The following is a 15,635-nucleotide window of genomic DNA, read 5'->3' on the forward strand; positions in this document are numbered from 1 at the left end:
AGGTCAGCGCAAAAAACACCGCCTTCCTTTGCGCTGATTGGTTGATAGGATTGTCAGTCAGGCTTAGATCGTTAAATAATTCATCACACATATATTTTATATTTCTATTATTTTGCTACATTGCTTAATATTCATCTCCTTTTAAATTTAAAAATAGAAAGAAATTATAATAGACGGTATTATAGGTCAGCGCAAAAAACACCGCCTTCCTTTGCGCTGATTGGTTGATAGGATTGCCAGTCAAGCTTGGATTGTAAAAGAATAAATCAATTTATTATATATAAATATATTTGCTTGTCATGATGCAACTGTTTAGTTTTATTTCTGTTTTAATGTAAAATAAAAAGAAAAAAATTACCATCGATCACTAGACAAGAAAAAACGCCCCCTTGTTTTTTTTTCTTTTTCAATGATTGTCCGTTAGGATTGTCGCTCAAGCTTCAAAACGTAATATAATTGTTTATAAGTATATTTTATATTTATGCTATCTTGCTGCAAGGGTTAAGTTTGATCTAATTCTTCAATACAAATATAGAAATTAAATAAATTAGACGGCATTATCGCTCAGCACCTAATGCAACGCCCTTGTTTTTTTCCTCTGCGCTGATTGGCTGATCAGAGTGTCAATTACCTCAGGAGTTCACGGATAGGTCCAAGATCACAACCTCATTTGCATTTTGCTTTGTGGCTGGATGTTACGCTCGGCAGACTGGCATATCGGCGACGGCTCGCGTTTTGCTTTGTGATTGGTTGTGTTGACCGTGTTCATTTGCATGTCCCTTTGTAGCTCGACTTTATGCGGCGCGTTCGGCATATCATCCAATCACAACGCGCGATGCAAATGAGTATGCTAATATCGTCCATATCCACCGCCCCCTTTGAGCAGACACACGGAGACGGGCAGCGGGTTCTGGCCGTTTCGCTGCAGCGGATCAGGGGCGAGTGTCTGAAATTAAAGCAGGTTAAGTATAGCAAATTATGTTTTTTCAAGCTTATTTCCATTTATGTTCACACAGACATGTTTTATGAGCTTAAACTGGGCGTTTTGGGTTGATCTAGACCTACATATTCCAGCTTATCAGTCAAAACGCGTCACAACAGATCAACTGGTGCGGCGGCGGCGGCGGCGGCGGTGTAACGGTGTTTCCGTGCCCGGCATTAGAGCCTCGTTCCGGCGATTTAGGGAGGAAACAACTCCCTCTAACAGCCAGAACGGCTTGCTGAATTCATACGACATCTGTCTATATTAAAACCCTGCAGGTGTTTAGGTAAACTCGGATACTTTGACCAACTTACAGCGCAGGATTGCTGGGTTAGCTTGGCGGCTAACGCGAGTTAGCCAGATGGCTAGCTAGCTAACCTAACGCTAGCTTGGGGCTCCAGCCAGCAGCTCCTCCAGCCAGCAGCTCCAGCAGCTCCTCCAGCAGCTCCTCCAGCCAGCAGCTCCAGCCAGCAGCTCCAGCCAACTAACTAACCCTGGAGAAACGTCTGAGCTGAAACCCACCAAGAAACCCCAAGAAAACAGCAAGCAGATGTCTGTAGACGAGTGTTTCTGCATGGCTTGCAGAGCTGGACTGGTGCTGGACTGGTGCTGGACTGGTGCTGGACTGGTGCTGGACTTGCAGAAGGACCTCTCTAGCCCTGCATGGAGGAGCTCAGCATGGGGCAGTGAGAAACATGTGAAACGTGGCAGCTGAGCAGAGCCAGGACCTATAATCTTATCACATCAAATGTTATGCAAGCCAGCAGTAACAGCTGAGGCAGAATGAGTTGGGCAACCCTGAACTTTGCCTCTAAAAATCGTTGTTTTGGACTGGACTGGACTGGACTGGTCTGGACTGGCACTGGCAAAGTCAACAAGCAAGCCCCAAGAGGAACCTGGAAAGGCATGAAGGTCTGCAGCCTCCTCAGGACTCAGAAATCAGCATAAGGACATGGTCACGATATTAACACAATATTTAGCCATGTAGATAAATGCATAATTGTGTAAACATGTTAAAACTGACTGTAATCCAGGGGTCTCAGGTGGTCCCGGGTGCTCTTGAGGTGCTGTCACTGTGATCAGCGACAGGGTCGCTGGTTCGAATCCCGGTCATGCATGCTGAGGCCCAGAGAGAGAGCGCAATTGGCTTGGCCCTCTCTAGGGTGGGTAGGTGATGCTGGATGGGTGGTTGGTGGTCCAAAATGTTGTGAGGGGGGTGGTTGGATACAAATGTAAAAAAGAGGAAACACTGCTGGCCAGATTTTTACAGTTAAATAAGGCTGATTGCAGTCTTTGTAATGAAACGTGGAGTTAAACTGTGCTATTTAAGCACTGACGATATTCCCAATAGACTCTTAAAAGCATGTTGTGCACCACGATAACAAAATGTATCATGATGCAATATTAAATATAAAATATTGTCATATTTCCCAGCTCTGCCACAGAACCTCTAAAGTATTAATGTGGAGAAATGATTGTTTAGAGATGCTTTTAGTTAAATTGAGGGAATAGTTTGGTGAATTGAGGGGCGTGTGATTATTAAATTACATTAGGGACATGGTTAACATGTTGTGGTGTGTGTGTGTGTGTGTGTGTGTGTGTGTGTGTGTGTGTGTATGTATGTGTATATATATATATATATATATATATATATATATATATATATATATATATATATATATATATATATAATTCATAATTAATTTTTTCCTGATATTTTTAACATTAACAATAATAGTGTGCCTTAATAAAAAAGATAAACACAGGCATTTGAGCAATGCTACCTTATCTCTATAAAGAATGGCTCACTGCTCTATTGGAGCTTATCCTGATCAGTCCGTGTTGCGTTTTCCTCTATTCGACTGAAGGCAATGATCAGCTGCAGGTTTCATTAGCTGCTGAGTAGGAATCGCTGTATTCAGTACAGGAGAGGATCTGAATGGTAGTTTTTAAGAATCTGTCGTTATTGATGGATTTAGTCTGTGATTACCTGCATTGTAAAAAAATGTTTTTAAATATTGTGATAAAATATTTTTAACATCGCCCAGCCATACTGTGTCTGTATTGTAGGGGTTTTCTTGGATGCCATGAGAACAGGCAGTGGTGGGTCAGCGGCTAGAGCACCGGGCTATTGATGACAGGGTTGTGGGTTTGATACCTGGGCTCGGCAAGACCCTTCAGCCTCAGCAATGGCTGGTGTACTCTGGGCTATCACTGTGTAGGTTTGATCACTAGTGTGTATGAGCGTGTGTGTGTGTGTGTCCACTGCACTGATGGGTTAAAGGCGGAGGCCACCAACAACTAATGGTGAATATGGTTGTATTGGCTTGTCTAAAGAAAATATCATGAAATGGCCTGGCGTCAGTAACCCTGCCTTTTATGACCACTATCTAATGCAGGGGTGGGCAGTTCTGGTCCTGGAGGGCTGGATTCCTTCTCAGGCACACCAGATTCATCAGGTTTAGTAGATCTGTTGGAGCAGGGAGATTAGCAAACTGTGCTGGACTCTGGTCCCCGTTGCCCACCCCGGATCTAGTGCATATATTAAGTTTAACATGAGTTTGTGGTTTTGTGAGATTCATTTGACTTATCCTAATTCTTTATAACATTTTAACTCCTTGTGTGTTTGTCCTCTCCATTCCCTCCTCAGACAGTCAAGATGAATGTTGGCGTCGCTCACAGCGAGGTGAACCCCAACACTCGGGTTATGAACAGTCGGGGGATCTGGCTAACGTACGCCCTAGGTGTGGGAATGCTTCACATTGTGCTGTTGAGCATTCCTTTCTTCAGCGTTCCTGTCGTGTGGACCCTCACAAACGTTATTCACAATTTTGTAAGTCTTCCAGTGAAGTAACCCATTGTTTTACAATCACCATCATCTCCTCCATGCGGTGCACATTTACTTTGTCTATGAGCAAGGCGGTGGTTTCACTCTGCACTGTGTGTTGTGGTGCCCTGAGTTCGTTCAGCACCCAACAATTGGTGCTTCCTCGTCGCATTTTGTGATGACTCCCTTGAACAAAGAAGCAAGGTCACCAGCATGACACAATTTGCAAAGTTACAACACATTAGCGCATTGTCACGCATGCATACTGCGCCGCAGTGATAAGGGAAGCTGTTCAGCTGATTATTTCCTGACATTTTCAGCTGGCTATAATAATCCTCCGATCATTCTTTAGCCTCAGTGGTGAATTAAGCAAGTGTGGTCTAGACCTTGAATAAAACCTGACCTTTTGCTCCATACCAAATAATTGTTCTCTGTATATGTGTGAGTTCTTCACAGCATTAGTAATTCCTGGTACTGTAAAAATATAAGTGCTGTTTATCTGTGTCTGGGGTGGGCAACGAGGGTCGGAGTCCAGCACAGTTTGCTGAGCCCCCTGCTCTAACAGACCTGCTAAACCTGCCACCTAGTGAGGTAAATATAAATAAATTAATAAATAAATTAATAAATCACTGTGCAGGGATTCAGCCCTCCAGGATTGGAATTGCCCACCCCAGAGATATATAGAGTAATAGGGCCGGTCACTAAAGTACCACTTTTTCTTTGTTTGTTTGTTTCTCTGCAGGGTATGTATGTTTTCATGCATGCAGTAAAAGGCACACCGTTTGAAACGCCAGACCAGGGCAAGGCCAGACTCCTCACACACTGGGAACAGCTGGACTATGGGGTGCAGTTCACATCTTCCAGAAAGTTCTTCACAATCTCTCCAATCATTTTGTAGGTTCATTTTCTTTACTGTTGTGCTGAACTGGGTCTTATCGCTTCATAAAATTGACACAATGCACACAACCCTCATAATGCCATAACCTCAGCACCACTGATGGGTAAAGTGAAAAGCACCGATTGTCTTCATCTACTGTGGCTCCTGTGAAAGAGGTGGGATCTACAGATTAGGCAGCCTGTGAACAGTCAGTTCTTGACGGAGTTTGTTAACAAGGACGCGCATAAGAATCAGACTCTCAGATAAGAGCCAAACTGATGGCTAGACAATGGCTGGGTCAGAACATCTCCTCCAAAACACCAGGCAGGTCTTGTGGAGTTTCTGGTATGCAGTGGTCAGTACCTACCAGAAGTGCTCCAAGAAAGGACAGCCTGTGAACCAGCGACAGGGTTCACATGGCTGATGCAACCCATGTAGGCCCCACTGTACCGTACCGTACAACTTGCAGGACTTAAGGGATCTGCTGATAAGGTATTGGTGCAAGATAACACAGGGTGCCTTCAGAGTCTGTAGTGTAAGTGATCAGATCTGTTGTGGTGCCACAAGAGGGATCTACTCAGTAAAAGCCAAGTGGTGTTAATGTTATGGCTGATTTGTGTATATTGGCTTGCAAAAAAACAAATTCACTCATCTGCTCCAGGGTGCTGAGGTGGCAGCCCACTGCTACAGCGGGTCTGCTTACGGTCTATAGGTGTCTGTGAACCAAAGAAAGTTCAAAATGAGCAGTCTAAATAATAATAATAATTATTATAATATTAATAATAATAAATCATTCTGCTCCGGAGTCAGACCCCAGCTCTCTGTGATGTAGGTCAGCAGATGAATGTACATGGCTGCAAGTCTACAGTCACTAAGTACCATGACTTTGGCATTTTTCAGGTACTTCCTGGCGAGCTTCTACACAAAATACGACACGGCTCATTTTGTGATAAACACCGCCTCCCTCCTGAGCGTGCTCATCCCGAAATTGCCGCAGCTCCACGGAGTGCGAATCCTCGGAATCAACAAGTATTAAGCTCACCATTCGGAGGGACCCGCGCTGAGACCAACTCTCTCCAGTGAGCTCTCGTCTCACCTGTAGGGAGAAGAGGTAACCCTCTGTGCGTTGTGAGGCAGTTTTGTACAGTGTGTATAATTTAGTGTCTGTCTTTGCTTAGATGCACCTGAAGTTATGACAGGCGTATGTGATAATGCCTTGAGCATTACTTTAGAAAATATTTAATTTTCCCCCCCGCTGTCAGTCCTAACGAATCTGGGCTGGCCCAGGTTTCCCCTTGTTTCTCCCCTTTCTGTGTTTTTTGGTTTAGTTTGTAGGCGCTCACTACACTGTGAGAAACTAATGCTTTCTGTTCATCACATTTCTAAACACCGTTATGAAAAGCTGTTTTTAAGACCAGTTCTTTGTAAGAATTGGGCCCTGTAATATCTTTTTTCCCCCCTTTATTTTCTTTCCAGTATCAGTGCTTTACAAAACAATAAAGATGTCTCGCATGATTTTCTGAGGGGAAAAAAAAGTTTGTTAGATCAAGTATTTTGATAGAGTGTGTGTGTGTGTGTGTGTGTGTGTGTGTGTGTGTGTGTGTGTGTATATAAATAGTCAGTCATATGGTGGGTTGATGTCTCAGTACCCAAGTGACGAGGAAACATCCATTAACAAGGCTTTAGTGTTTACTTATACAAGTCAGATATGTTTATGTACTCCTTCATTACAGTGTGCTTGTTTAGGACATGACTGTGAATCTCCTTCATTACCAAGGCAGCTAGCCGTTTTTGGCCTCTGCTTATTCATGGTATTATTGGAGCTCAGAAGAACCCTGTATGTAACATTTTAGGTCCATTAAAACATTTGTGCTCATCTGTGGTGGTTTCTCTTGAGATGTTCAAGTTTTCTGGAATATGTCCTGTATATCAACATAATGTTAAGTTGGCTAATGGAGACATTTGTAAAGTGCAATTAATAGAAGTGTCTTTTTTTTTTGTGTGTGTGTGACACCCCACATTTATTGCTAGATTGTATAAAAATTAGAATCAGCTGCAGATTCCTAGAACATGCTTATAGAGGATTTTGGAGGAACCCGTCTTGCTTAAATCTCAGCCATTTCATTTGGCTTGCACTTGGATAAAGTGAGGGTCAAGAACACCGTGTCAAGATCCAAAGAGCTCTCTGAGGCCTTCAGAAAGAAGGTTGTAGATGCAGGAGTCTGGGAAGGGGTTTTAAAAGGTCTCACAATTAGAAGTCAGCCGTTTCACTCTTGGTGAGGAAATAATTTATTAGACCTGGGCAGGTCAGGCTGTCCGAGCAGGTTTAGTCTGACCAGACAGTGTGATGCCTATTGGTGTCTCTTGCTACAGTTGAGCTCATACAGCATTTACCATCAGAGGACCATCAGAGATTGTAAAAATTAGATTTTGTCATGGGAGGTGTGGAAAGGGGGAAACCCTTCTTCAAATCGTAAAGTGTAGTACTTTTTCATGACCATATGTGACCAAATGTTTAAAATGTTAACTTTTATTAACATCTGCTAATAGATGCGATTCCAATACATGACTTTCACAAAGCTGAATCTTTCAGTTAAGTCGAGAGTGCCTGTATGATAGGAGAAGAGTTTAGGGACAATCCTGTTGGAGAGTCCTCGGCTTTGGCCTTATGTTAATGGACGATTTGAGAAATCCTGCTGTCTAGACTAACTCCTGCTGTTCTAAACCCTAATGGCATCAGAAGTGGAGGCATTTAAAGTAAAAATCTAATGTTTGAGTTGGTCTCATTCGGTTCTACCATTTTAAATCTCAGCACTTTTAAAAGAGCAGATTTAGTATCAGAGTTTGTGTTTAAATACATTTAGCTCCATGTAGTAAAACACTTTTGGATGGTGTCTCAAAAAGCAGAACGACTTTACTTGAAGTTAAAGACTGTCCAAAAGATCCAGTGTCTCAGATCTTGTCCTATTAGCCAGACTTGACATTAGACTTAAGCTATCTGGCTAAACAAATACAACCCCAGCTCCTGAAACCTTCATGAATATGGTCCCCATGTGCAGCGAAGTTGCTAAGAATCACGTTATACCCCAGTGATGCTGTGATCAGCTACTCTTCTTCACTGATCAGCCAGACTATGAACAGCTGAAGTGAAAAGCACTGTTTATCTTCTCCTACAGTGGCACCTGTCAAGGAGTGGATAAACTGTATTAGGCAGCAAGTAAACAGTCAGTTCTCTGAAGATGGTCAAGCTTAGCCACTCTTGACAAGAACCAAACTGTGGATCCAAAACGTCAGGCAGGTCTTGTGTTTTTTTTCCCCCCCTGATACAGTGGTCAGTACCTACCAGGAAAGGACAACCAGTGAAACACTGAGAGGGTCATGGAGGCCCCACCTCACAACTTACAGGACGTAAGGGATCTGCTGCTAAGATTTTGGTGCCAGATACTACAGGACACCTTCAGTGGTTTGTGGAGTCCATGTCTCAAAGGGTCAGATCTGTTGTGGCGGCACAAGGGAGCCCTACTCGATATTAGGTACCACTGTTATGGCTGATTGGTGTATCTACACATTAAAAGATGCAAGCATCAAATCAAAATCAAGAGACATTTTAATTAAGGTCCAAACTCCGGTCCATTCTTGGAGAGGTCTGTTAAAAATAAGGCATTAAAAGTTTACTATGAGTCCAGCAGTTCCTCGCAGGCCTGCAGCACCACTCCTTTATACACCTCAAAGTGGTGATTCAAATCCTTTTGACAGTGAATTTTATACTTGCTTCCTAAAGCACCGTCTGCAGAAGCTGCTCCATAGAAGACCCGGTTGATCCTGGAATGGACCAGCGCCATGGCACACATCACACAGGGCTCCCTGGTGACATACAGGTCATATCCAGTACAAATGTACGGTTGTCCGCTTTCCCTCGCCTTGTCAGAGCAGCAGTGGTTTTCTAATGCAGACACATCAACGTGGCCGAGGGTCACCTGAGGGTCAGGGAGGCTGTAACTGCAGGCTGGGTACTTCTCATACTGGTAGGCACCTCCTCCTTGGCTATAAGCCACAAGGTCAATGCACACCATTACAGCATGGTGAAGTGAGTGAGAGCCTCGTCTACAGTCATGGGCTACAGCAACCGTCCGGCCTGACTGTGGGTCAACAATCACAGCTCCCACAGCATCCATCCCCAGAGCGTGGCCTGACCTGGCAGCCTCTATAGCAGTCATCATATGATCTTGCATTTTAGCTTTCTCCCTGGAGGAGAACAACTGTCCTCTCAAGGCAGACGTGACTTGCTTGTCTTCGTGAAAAGATGTGGGCCAATGCTTGCTGGCTTGCTCAAACTGTGGTCTCGTCAATGGAGGACTGGCTGGAATTTGGACAAGAAAAGGCTCACCCAAGCCCCTGGGGTCAAAGGTTTTAGAGCACAGCAGGTCAGCGAGAGCAGGCCTCTTGCCCTCCTGCTCAGGCACATCGCCAGCAAGACACACAATGACCTCCAAGGGATGAGGAGCGGTCTTGTCCTTACATGCCCTGACTCTCTTGATATGCTGAAGATCTGGCAAAGGGTAGAGCACAGACAACTCTTTGACCAGACGCGAGGTTTCTCTCTTCTCCGTGATGGGAGCTGCATAAGCATCCAGCAGTTTAGTGTCCTGAGACTGTTCGTCTGAGAGAACCGGGAGGATGTCCCAGGAGTCATACTCCATTCCTTTCCTCCGTTTAGGGTCAGGCTCCATTTTAAGTCAACGAAAGCTAAAACATCTCCCAAGATCTTCTGTAAACAGATACCATGTGATGGTCATCAGAGGTGTGCAGAAGAGCCTAAAAATCACAGTCAACAAGAAATGGTGTTGTTATTAAAATAAAATAATTACACAATATGTCCAAAAGTATGTAGACAAAGGTAAAGGTGCATGTATTTGTCAGTGTACACTGTACAGCGAAATGTGTCCTCCGCATTTAACCCATCTGTGGTAGTGAACACACACACACACACACACACACACTAGTGAACTAGGCAGTGAGTACACACACACACCCAGAGCGGTGGGCAGCGAACTCCAGCGCCCGGGGAGCAGAGAGGGTAAAGGGCCTTGCTCAAGGGCCCAACAGTGGCAGCTTGCCGAGCCCGGGAATCGAACCCACAACCATGTCATCAATAGACAGGTGATCAATTGTGCATACAGCTTGTATAATCACTGTCACACACTGGGCTAGAGGGTAGAGTTATTATAGGGCTGTGGAGCAGCAGAACTGTGCTCCATCTAGTACCTTCACAATAAACCAGAGTACCAGAACATGGCACATCTAGTTTAAGGTCTTTCCAGAAGAGATGAAGCTTTAGTGCAACAAAGGGGAACAAACTCCCTTTTAATATCACTGATTTTAGAAGACATGAGCAGGTGTCTCCAATGCAATTTGATTAGACACAAAAAATAATGTACAGCTAAATCTCAGACACTAAAAGTAGACCTAATCTTATATCTGTAAAGCTTTTATTTATCGAGAATATAGTCAAATATAAGTACAAATCCCCCCAAAACGTCCCAACGTTATTGAAACCCATGGAAAGCAGTAAAAGGAGTTTCTACAAACCTGTGATGGTCAGTGGAGCACTGCTGGACATCTACGCCTTTAGCCTTTTCTTATTATTTTGCTTATTTTATATAAAATGTTGAGAAATTGAGCAGCAAAATATTAATGATCTTATTGGGCTGATTTCTGATTTTGAGCTGAGACCCAGACCACGTTGACTCTACAACCAAGAGTCAAAATCTAATTTAATGCAAATCGAAGCGGCAAAAATATCCATACACGAGTTTAAAATATTAATTAAATTAATAAAGCGAATAAAACACAAAAAACGTAAAAAATAAAATAAAATAAAATAAAAAAGTAACCTCGCCTGATAACCATGCACGCCGTCCTTTATCATTTCCATCCCCCTTGAAACAACGTGGCTTACATATGGTTCTGTCTACGCGCGTAGTGGGTTAGTTCAGTACAATACTCAATAAAATAAAACAAAAAACAGATTCATTTACTTTAATGAAAGCTGTTAAAATCATATTGATTAATTATAGGTGTAGTTTAATTTGGAATTATTGTGATTTGCGGAACATTTGTTACGGAGGTATTTTTGTGCTGCGCGCAATGGTCGCACAGTCTGGTTCAATCCCAAATGACTCGCTGCTCCCTATATAGGGCACTACTTAGGTTCGTGAAATAATGCCCTCAGCATCCAAACCAGATAATTTTATAACTGATAAAGATCTGTTTTGGATTCAGACATATTTATCTTTGCAGTTTGACCGTAAAATCCGCAGTGTTATAAATCCCAGTGCACACTACAAAGGGTAGAAAGCGCGATTTGAGCTAGACCCCCTGATATTCGTAATCTTGGAGCGCAGACTGGACCCTGGAAAGTGTGTAGTGAGGTTATTTGCTGTAGTCTTGGAAGGGGGGTGTATTAGAGTGGTCTGTGAGCTGGAGTGTCGTGGTTAAAGTCTTATGGAGAGGTTTGCATGCGGTGTATTGTCCAGGTGGACTGTTTGCAGACTGCAGAGATGCAGACAGTCCCACATACAGCCTAGTGCTGGAGCACCCAGCCTGGTGCTGGGCATCGAGACCAGCTGTGATGATACAGGGGCTGCTGTCCTGGACGAGACGGGGAGGATCCTTGGAGAGGCTCTGCACTCCCAGAATGAAGTGCACTTGAAGTAAAGGATACTTTTCACTGCCTTCACTTATCTGCTTTATTTAGTAATCTAATAACAGGCTCCTAACTCAATAACACTGCTCCTGGACCAGGAGTACATCCTACCATGCACATTTTTATATAAGGGCTTGATATAAGGAGATTATTAGGTGTGGGGTACGTAAGGACCAGGGATGGAAACCACTGCTCCAGTGTTGAGTAATTTGATCCTGATCCTGGACATTACCTTTCCCCCTGCGTCCAGCACACCTGACCACCACACTAATCAACTCACTAGCACACACTTAATGAGTTAAGGTAAATGTGCCAAAGCAAGGGGGACATTACACGTGCAGGGCAGTGAACCATCAGGACATCTGCAGTGACTGGGTTTGAATCCGTTCGTCCCATCACCCGTTTTAGGCCTCTTGCTTCAGACCTTGGCTTTGGGCCCTTTTTAATGGCTTGTGTTTGATTCTTCTCCAGAACAGGTGGGATCGTCCCAACGGTCGCCCAGTGTCTCCATAGGGAAAACATCTCCAGAGTGGTTCAGGAAGCTTTAGACAGGAGCGGAGTACCACCCAGTGCGCTCTCCGCTGTGGCCACAACGGTGAAACCTGGCCTGGCCTTAAGCCTGGGCATCGGTTTGCAGTTCAGTCTGAATTTTGTAAGACTTCACAAAAAGCCTTTCATTCCCATCCATCACATGGAGGCCCACGCCCTGACCGTGAGGATGCTGAGCCCGGTGGAGTTCCCTTTTCTGGTGCTGCTTGTGTCTGGAGGTCATTCTCTGCTTGTGCTAGCCAAAGGAATCGACGACTTCTTAATTTTAGGACAAACTCTGGACGAGGCCCCAGGAGACACATTGGACAAGGTATCAATTATATTACCTCTTGTAATGTACCTACACAGGTACTCAGTCCAGTGTGTTTTTAACGTGGTTAAAGGGATTAATAATAATTAATGTTTTAATTAAAAGGGGTTGATGCAGATTGGTATCAAGTAAAACTACAAGTATTCTGGTTAAAATACTTTGGGAAATGTTGTATGGTTTTCATTTTAGCTCAAGTATAAAGTTAAGTATTAAAGTACAAAAATAAATATGCCTTTATACTCCTAAATTTACTTAAAGCTACCAGCTGCCCACCCACCAGACTGACCACTGGGCTTCTCTGCCACCTGTGTCAGACCAGCTTTCTGCCACTATCACTATCTAACGACCATGTTAAAATGTACATGGACTCTTAACTGTCTGCCACTATTATTATTATTATTATTATTATTATTATTATTACTACCACCATTAACCATCATTACTCTCATCACGTCTATGAGGATATTAAGTTATACTATATTATGATTGTTGCACACCTGAGCAGTAGACCAGTCTTATGTGATGGTTTGGTAACTTTAATCAATAATTTATAAATAGTTCTGATCAGAGGAGGACGGGTCGGGTCCCCCTTGTGAGTCTTGGTTCCTCCCAAGGAGTTTTTTCTTGCCACTGTTTTCATGTCTTCTTGTGTTCTCCTGCTCTCTTACCGATACTGATCTGTAAAGCTGCTCTGTGATGACATCAGTTATAAAAAGTGCTTTATAAATCAATTTGATTTGAAATTATATTTCTAATTCTAATTCAGCAACCATTTTGTCCCCATACCATGCATTCCATACATGTTAATTAAGTGGCAAAAACAGATGTTATTTTTATGATGTCCAAAAATACAGAATTGTCACATTTTGACAATTTAGAAATATCATGATAGATCATAATATCGTACGATACCTAGAAATGTGCTCCAAAATGACTTGTCTTTTAATACTGACATCCATTGAAAGTTAAGAAGTGGTTGGTGTAGCACAACAGATAACACCACTAGCTGCCACTGAGCTACCACACCATGTGGGAGACTGGGGTTCGATTCCCGGTCTGGGTGACTATGCTGCGCTACACCAATAAGGGCAGGACTCCTAACAACACTACATTGGCTCACCTCTGTAATACGAGTTACCTTGTAAGTCAACTAAATGCCCTAAATGTAAATGTAAGAAGCTTTTCCTTCTCCTGTAATGTTGTAGATACTTTTAGGATATATATTTACATTTACATTTACAGCATTTAGCTGATGCTCTTATCCAGAGCGACTTACAAGGTTACTGGTATTACAGAGGTGGGTCAGTGTAGTGTTAGGAGTCTTGCCCAAGGACTCTTATTGGTGTAGCACAGTATACGCAGTATACTCACCCAGACTGGGAATCGAACCCCAGTCTCCCACATGGTGTGATAGCTCAGTGGCAGGTATTGGTGTTATCTGTTGCGCCACACCAACCACTATATATATATTTCTACAGCAGTTTCAGGCCAGACTGCTGAGCACACAACAATAAAGTTTGGGAAATGGCCACATAAAAATGAGTTATGGTTGTTTTTGGGTCATAAACCTGTACAAACATCAAACGTGAACCTCAAAGAAAAATAAACTGAATACAAGACAAATATAGGATATGAGCCCCTGAGTCCGAAAGAAATAACCACTTGTGATTTGACTGAACAGGTAGCAAGGAGACTGTCTCTTATTAAGCATCCCAAGTGTTCCAGGCTTAGTGGTGGGCAAGCAATTGAGCTTTTGGCGAAGGAAGGTGATCGACGCCAGTTCCCGTTCAAATCACCAATGGGGCAGCAGTACGATTGCAGTTTCTCATTTGCTGGTCTGCGCAGTCAAGTCACGATGGCTATAGACAAAAAAGAGAAGGAGGAAGGTAATGACTGTTGATGATTATTGCTTTATTTCAGCAGCAGTGATAAGAGGAGCGTTAATTAAAAGGTTATAATATGTTGATGCCTCTCCCCCCCCTTCTCATAGGCATCGAACCAGGTCAGCTGTTATCCTGTGTGGGGGACATTGCCGCTGCCACTCAGCACACTATAGCTTCACACCTAGCTAAGCGCACGCATCGGGCTATTTTGTTCTGTAAAGCCAAAGGTCTTCTACCACAGGACAGCCCAACATTGGTAAGGTCACTGCACCCCAGGACTGTGGTTTGGCATTTAGTGTGAAAACCTTAGAATTCCATTGAATTTGGCATGAAAGCACCCTGCAATTGGCAACCATTACTGTTAAGCCTCTCCTTTGTGCACACTGCACCTCTCTAGGTTGTATCCGGAGGAGTAGCTAGCAACGAGTACATCAGGGAAACGTTGAGAATCGTCACAGATGCCACTGGATTGCAGTTACTCTGTCCTCCATCCAAGTTTTGCACAGATAATGGAGTCATGATTGCATGGTAAGAAAGGAACATGCTCTAACATGGGTACGTACTGTTAAGTGCACTGTTGAAGTTCTGTTCAACAGCCCTGCTTTTGCTTTTAGGAATGGCATTGAGAGGCTAAAAGAAGGAAAGGGGATTTTGTCTCACACTCAGGAGGTCAGATATGAGCCAAAGTAAGTCCCAAACTCTATATATACACACCCTTCACTCTCACATTTTTTCACCTTCATGTCAAACCACATCGCACCCACATTCAGCCAATCTCCTCTCTTCTTCTCTACTACTCACCTCTGCCACAGGCTGGCCCGGCCCTCCCTGTTCCAGCTCCACAGGCTCTGTGGTTCATACTAGCAAAAGCAGCGTCATGTAGCAGTATTACCTTCACAATCGTATTAATACTCCACTGACTGTAACGCTGCTACTGCACTATGGAGCTTTGGTGAAGCTGCATGACAACCGTTTCTCTCCAGAACGGTGTAACGCTTCCTAACCCAAGTCATATCTGTGTAAAAACTGCAGTAGTATTACTCCACCGCCTCAGTCCACATGCTTCTCTACCTTCAAATGCTGCTTCTGAATCTCTCAACTTGTCCAGAAATGCATGTGTACAGTTGTCCACAAGGGGGCGCTCAGACTATGCAATTTATGAATAAGGTTACGTCTCGTGCAGCTCAGCAGTGTGGTAGCAGCATGATCCTGAAGCTGCTATTTTATGGGAAAATGCCATACAATGCTACTTTCAGTATTAATTATTGCAGATCAATCAGGCATGTCTTTTTTTAATGCTGTTTTGTAAAAGTATGTCACATTTTTTTCCCCTAGGGCTCCACTTGGCAGGGATATATCTGCAGAGGTGAGAGATGCTGCAATCAAGATTCCTCCTCTAAAACTGAAGATAAAATGCTGATATATTTGTCGTTTCTCTAAGGACCCTTTAATAATGAATATTTTTTTATGTATAAATGCCTTAATAAGAAGCTTGCTTATT

General features: G+C 43.4%; 4 protein-coding genes across 4 annotated transcripts in view; 2 read left to right on the top strand and 2 right to left on the bottom strand.

Annotated features, from left to right (window-relative positions):
- Positions 1–1,368, bottom strand: part of pms1 (PMS1 homolog 1, mismatch repair system component) — a 39,959-nt gene extending 38,591 nt beyond the window's left edge. The window contains exon 1 of the mRNA XM_072685461.1: positions 1,297–1,368. The gene's annotated coding sequence lies outside the window, so the exon portion shown is untranslated. The remainder of the gene's footprint in view (positions 1–1,296) is intronic.
- Positions 883–6,562, top strand: ormdl1 (ORMDL sphingolipid biosynthesis regulator 1). The gene is made up of 4 exons (XM_072685464.1): positions 883–961; positions 3,633–3,815; positions 4,552–4,703; positions 5,587–6,562. The coding sequence occupies exons 2-4, from the start codon at positions 3,642–3,644 to the stop codon at positions 5,720–5,722; spliced, it is 462 nt and encodes a 153-aa protein (XP_072541565.1). The 5' UTR covers positions 883–961; positions 3,633–3,641; the 3' UTR covers positions 5,723–6,562.
- A 638-nt stretch (positions 6,563–7,200) lies between these two features.
- On the bottom strand, positions 7,201–10,466 carry adat3 (adenosine deaminase tRNA specific 3). The gene is made up of 2 exons (XM_072685002.1): positions 10,276–10,466; positions 7,201–9,501 (listed from the first exon to the last, which is right to left on the bottom strand). The coding sequence occupies exon 2, from the start codon at positions 9,414–9,416 to the stop codon at positions 8,361–8,363; it is 1,056 nt and encodes a 351-aa protein (XP_072541103.1). The 5' UTR covers positions 9,417–9,501; positions 10,276–10,466; the 3' UTR covers positions 7,201–8,360.
- Positions 10,467–11,090: 624 nt separating this feature from the next.
- osgepl1 (O-sialoglycoprotein endopeptidase-like 1) lies at positions 11,091–15,624 on the top strand. Its single transcript, XM_072685003.1, has 7 exons — positions 11,091–11,399; positions 11,864–12,251; positions 13,933–14,137; positions 14,242–14,390; positions 14,532–14,662; positions 14,749–14,820; positions 15,470–15,624. The coding sequence occupies exons 1-7, from the start codon at positions 11,191–11,193 to the stop codon at positions 15,552–15,554; spliced, it is 1,239 nt and encodes a 412-aa protein (XP_072541104.1). The 5' UTR covers positions 11,091–11,190; the 3' UTR covers positions 15,555–15,624.
- Positions 15,625–15,635: the final 11 nt, after the last annotated feature.

This window comes from Salminus brasiliensis, chromosome 8 (genome assembly GCF_030463535.1).
Source record: "Salminus brasiliensis chromosome 8, fSalBra1.hap2, whole genome shotgun sequence".
Taxonomy (NCBI): Eukaryota; Metazoa; Chordata; class Actinopteri; order Characiformes; family Bryconidae; genus Salminus; species Salminus brasiliensis.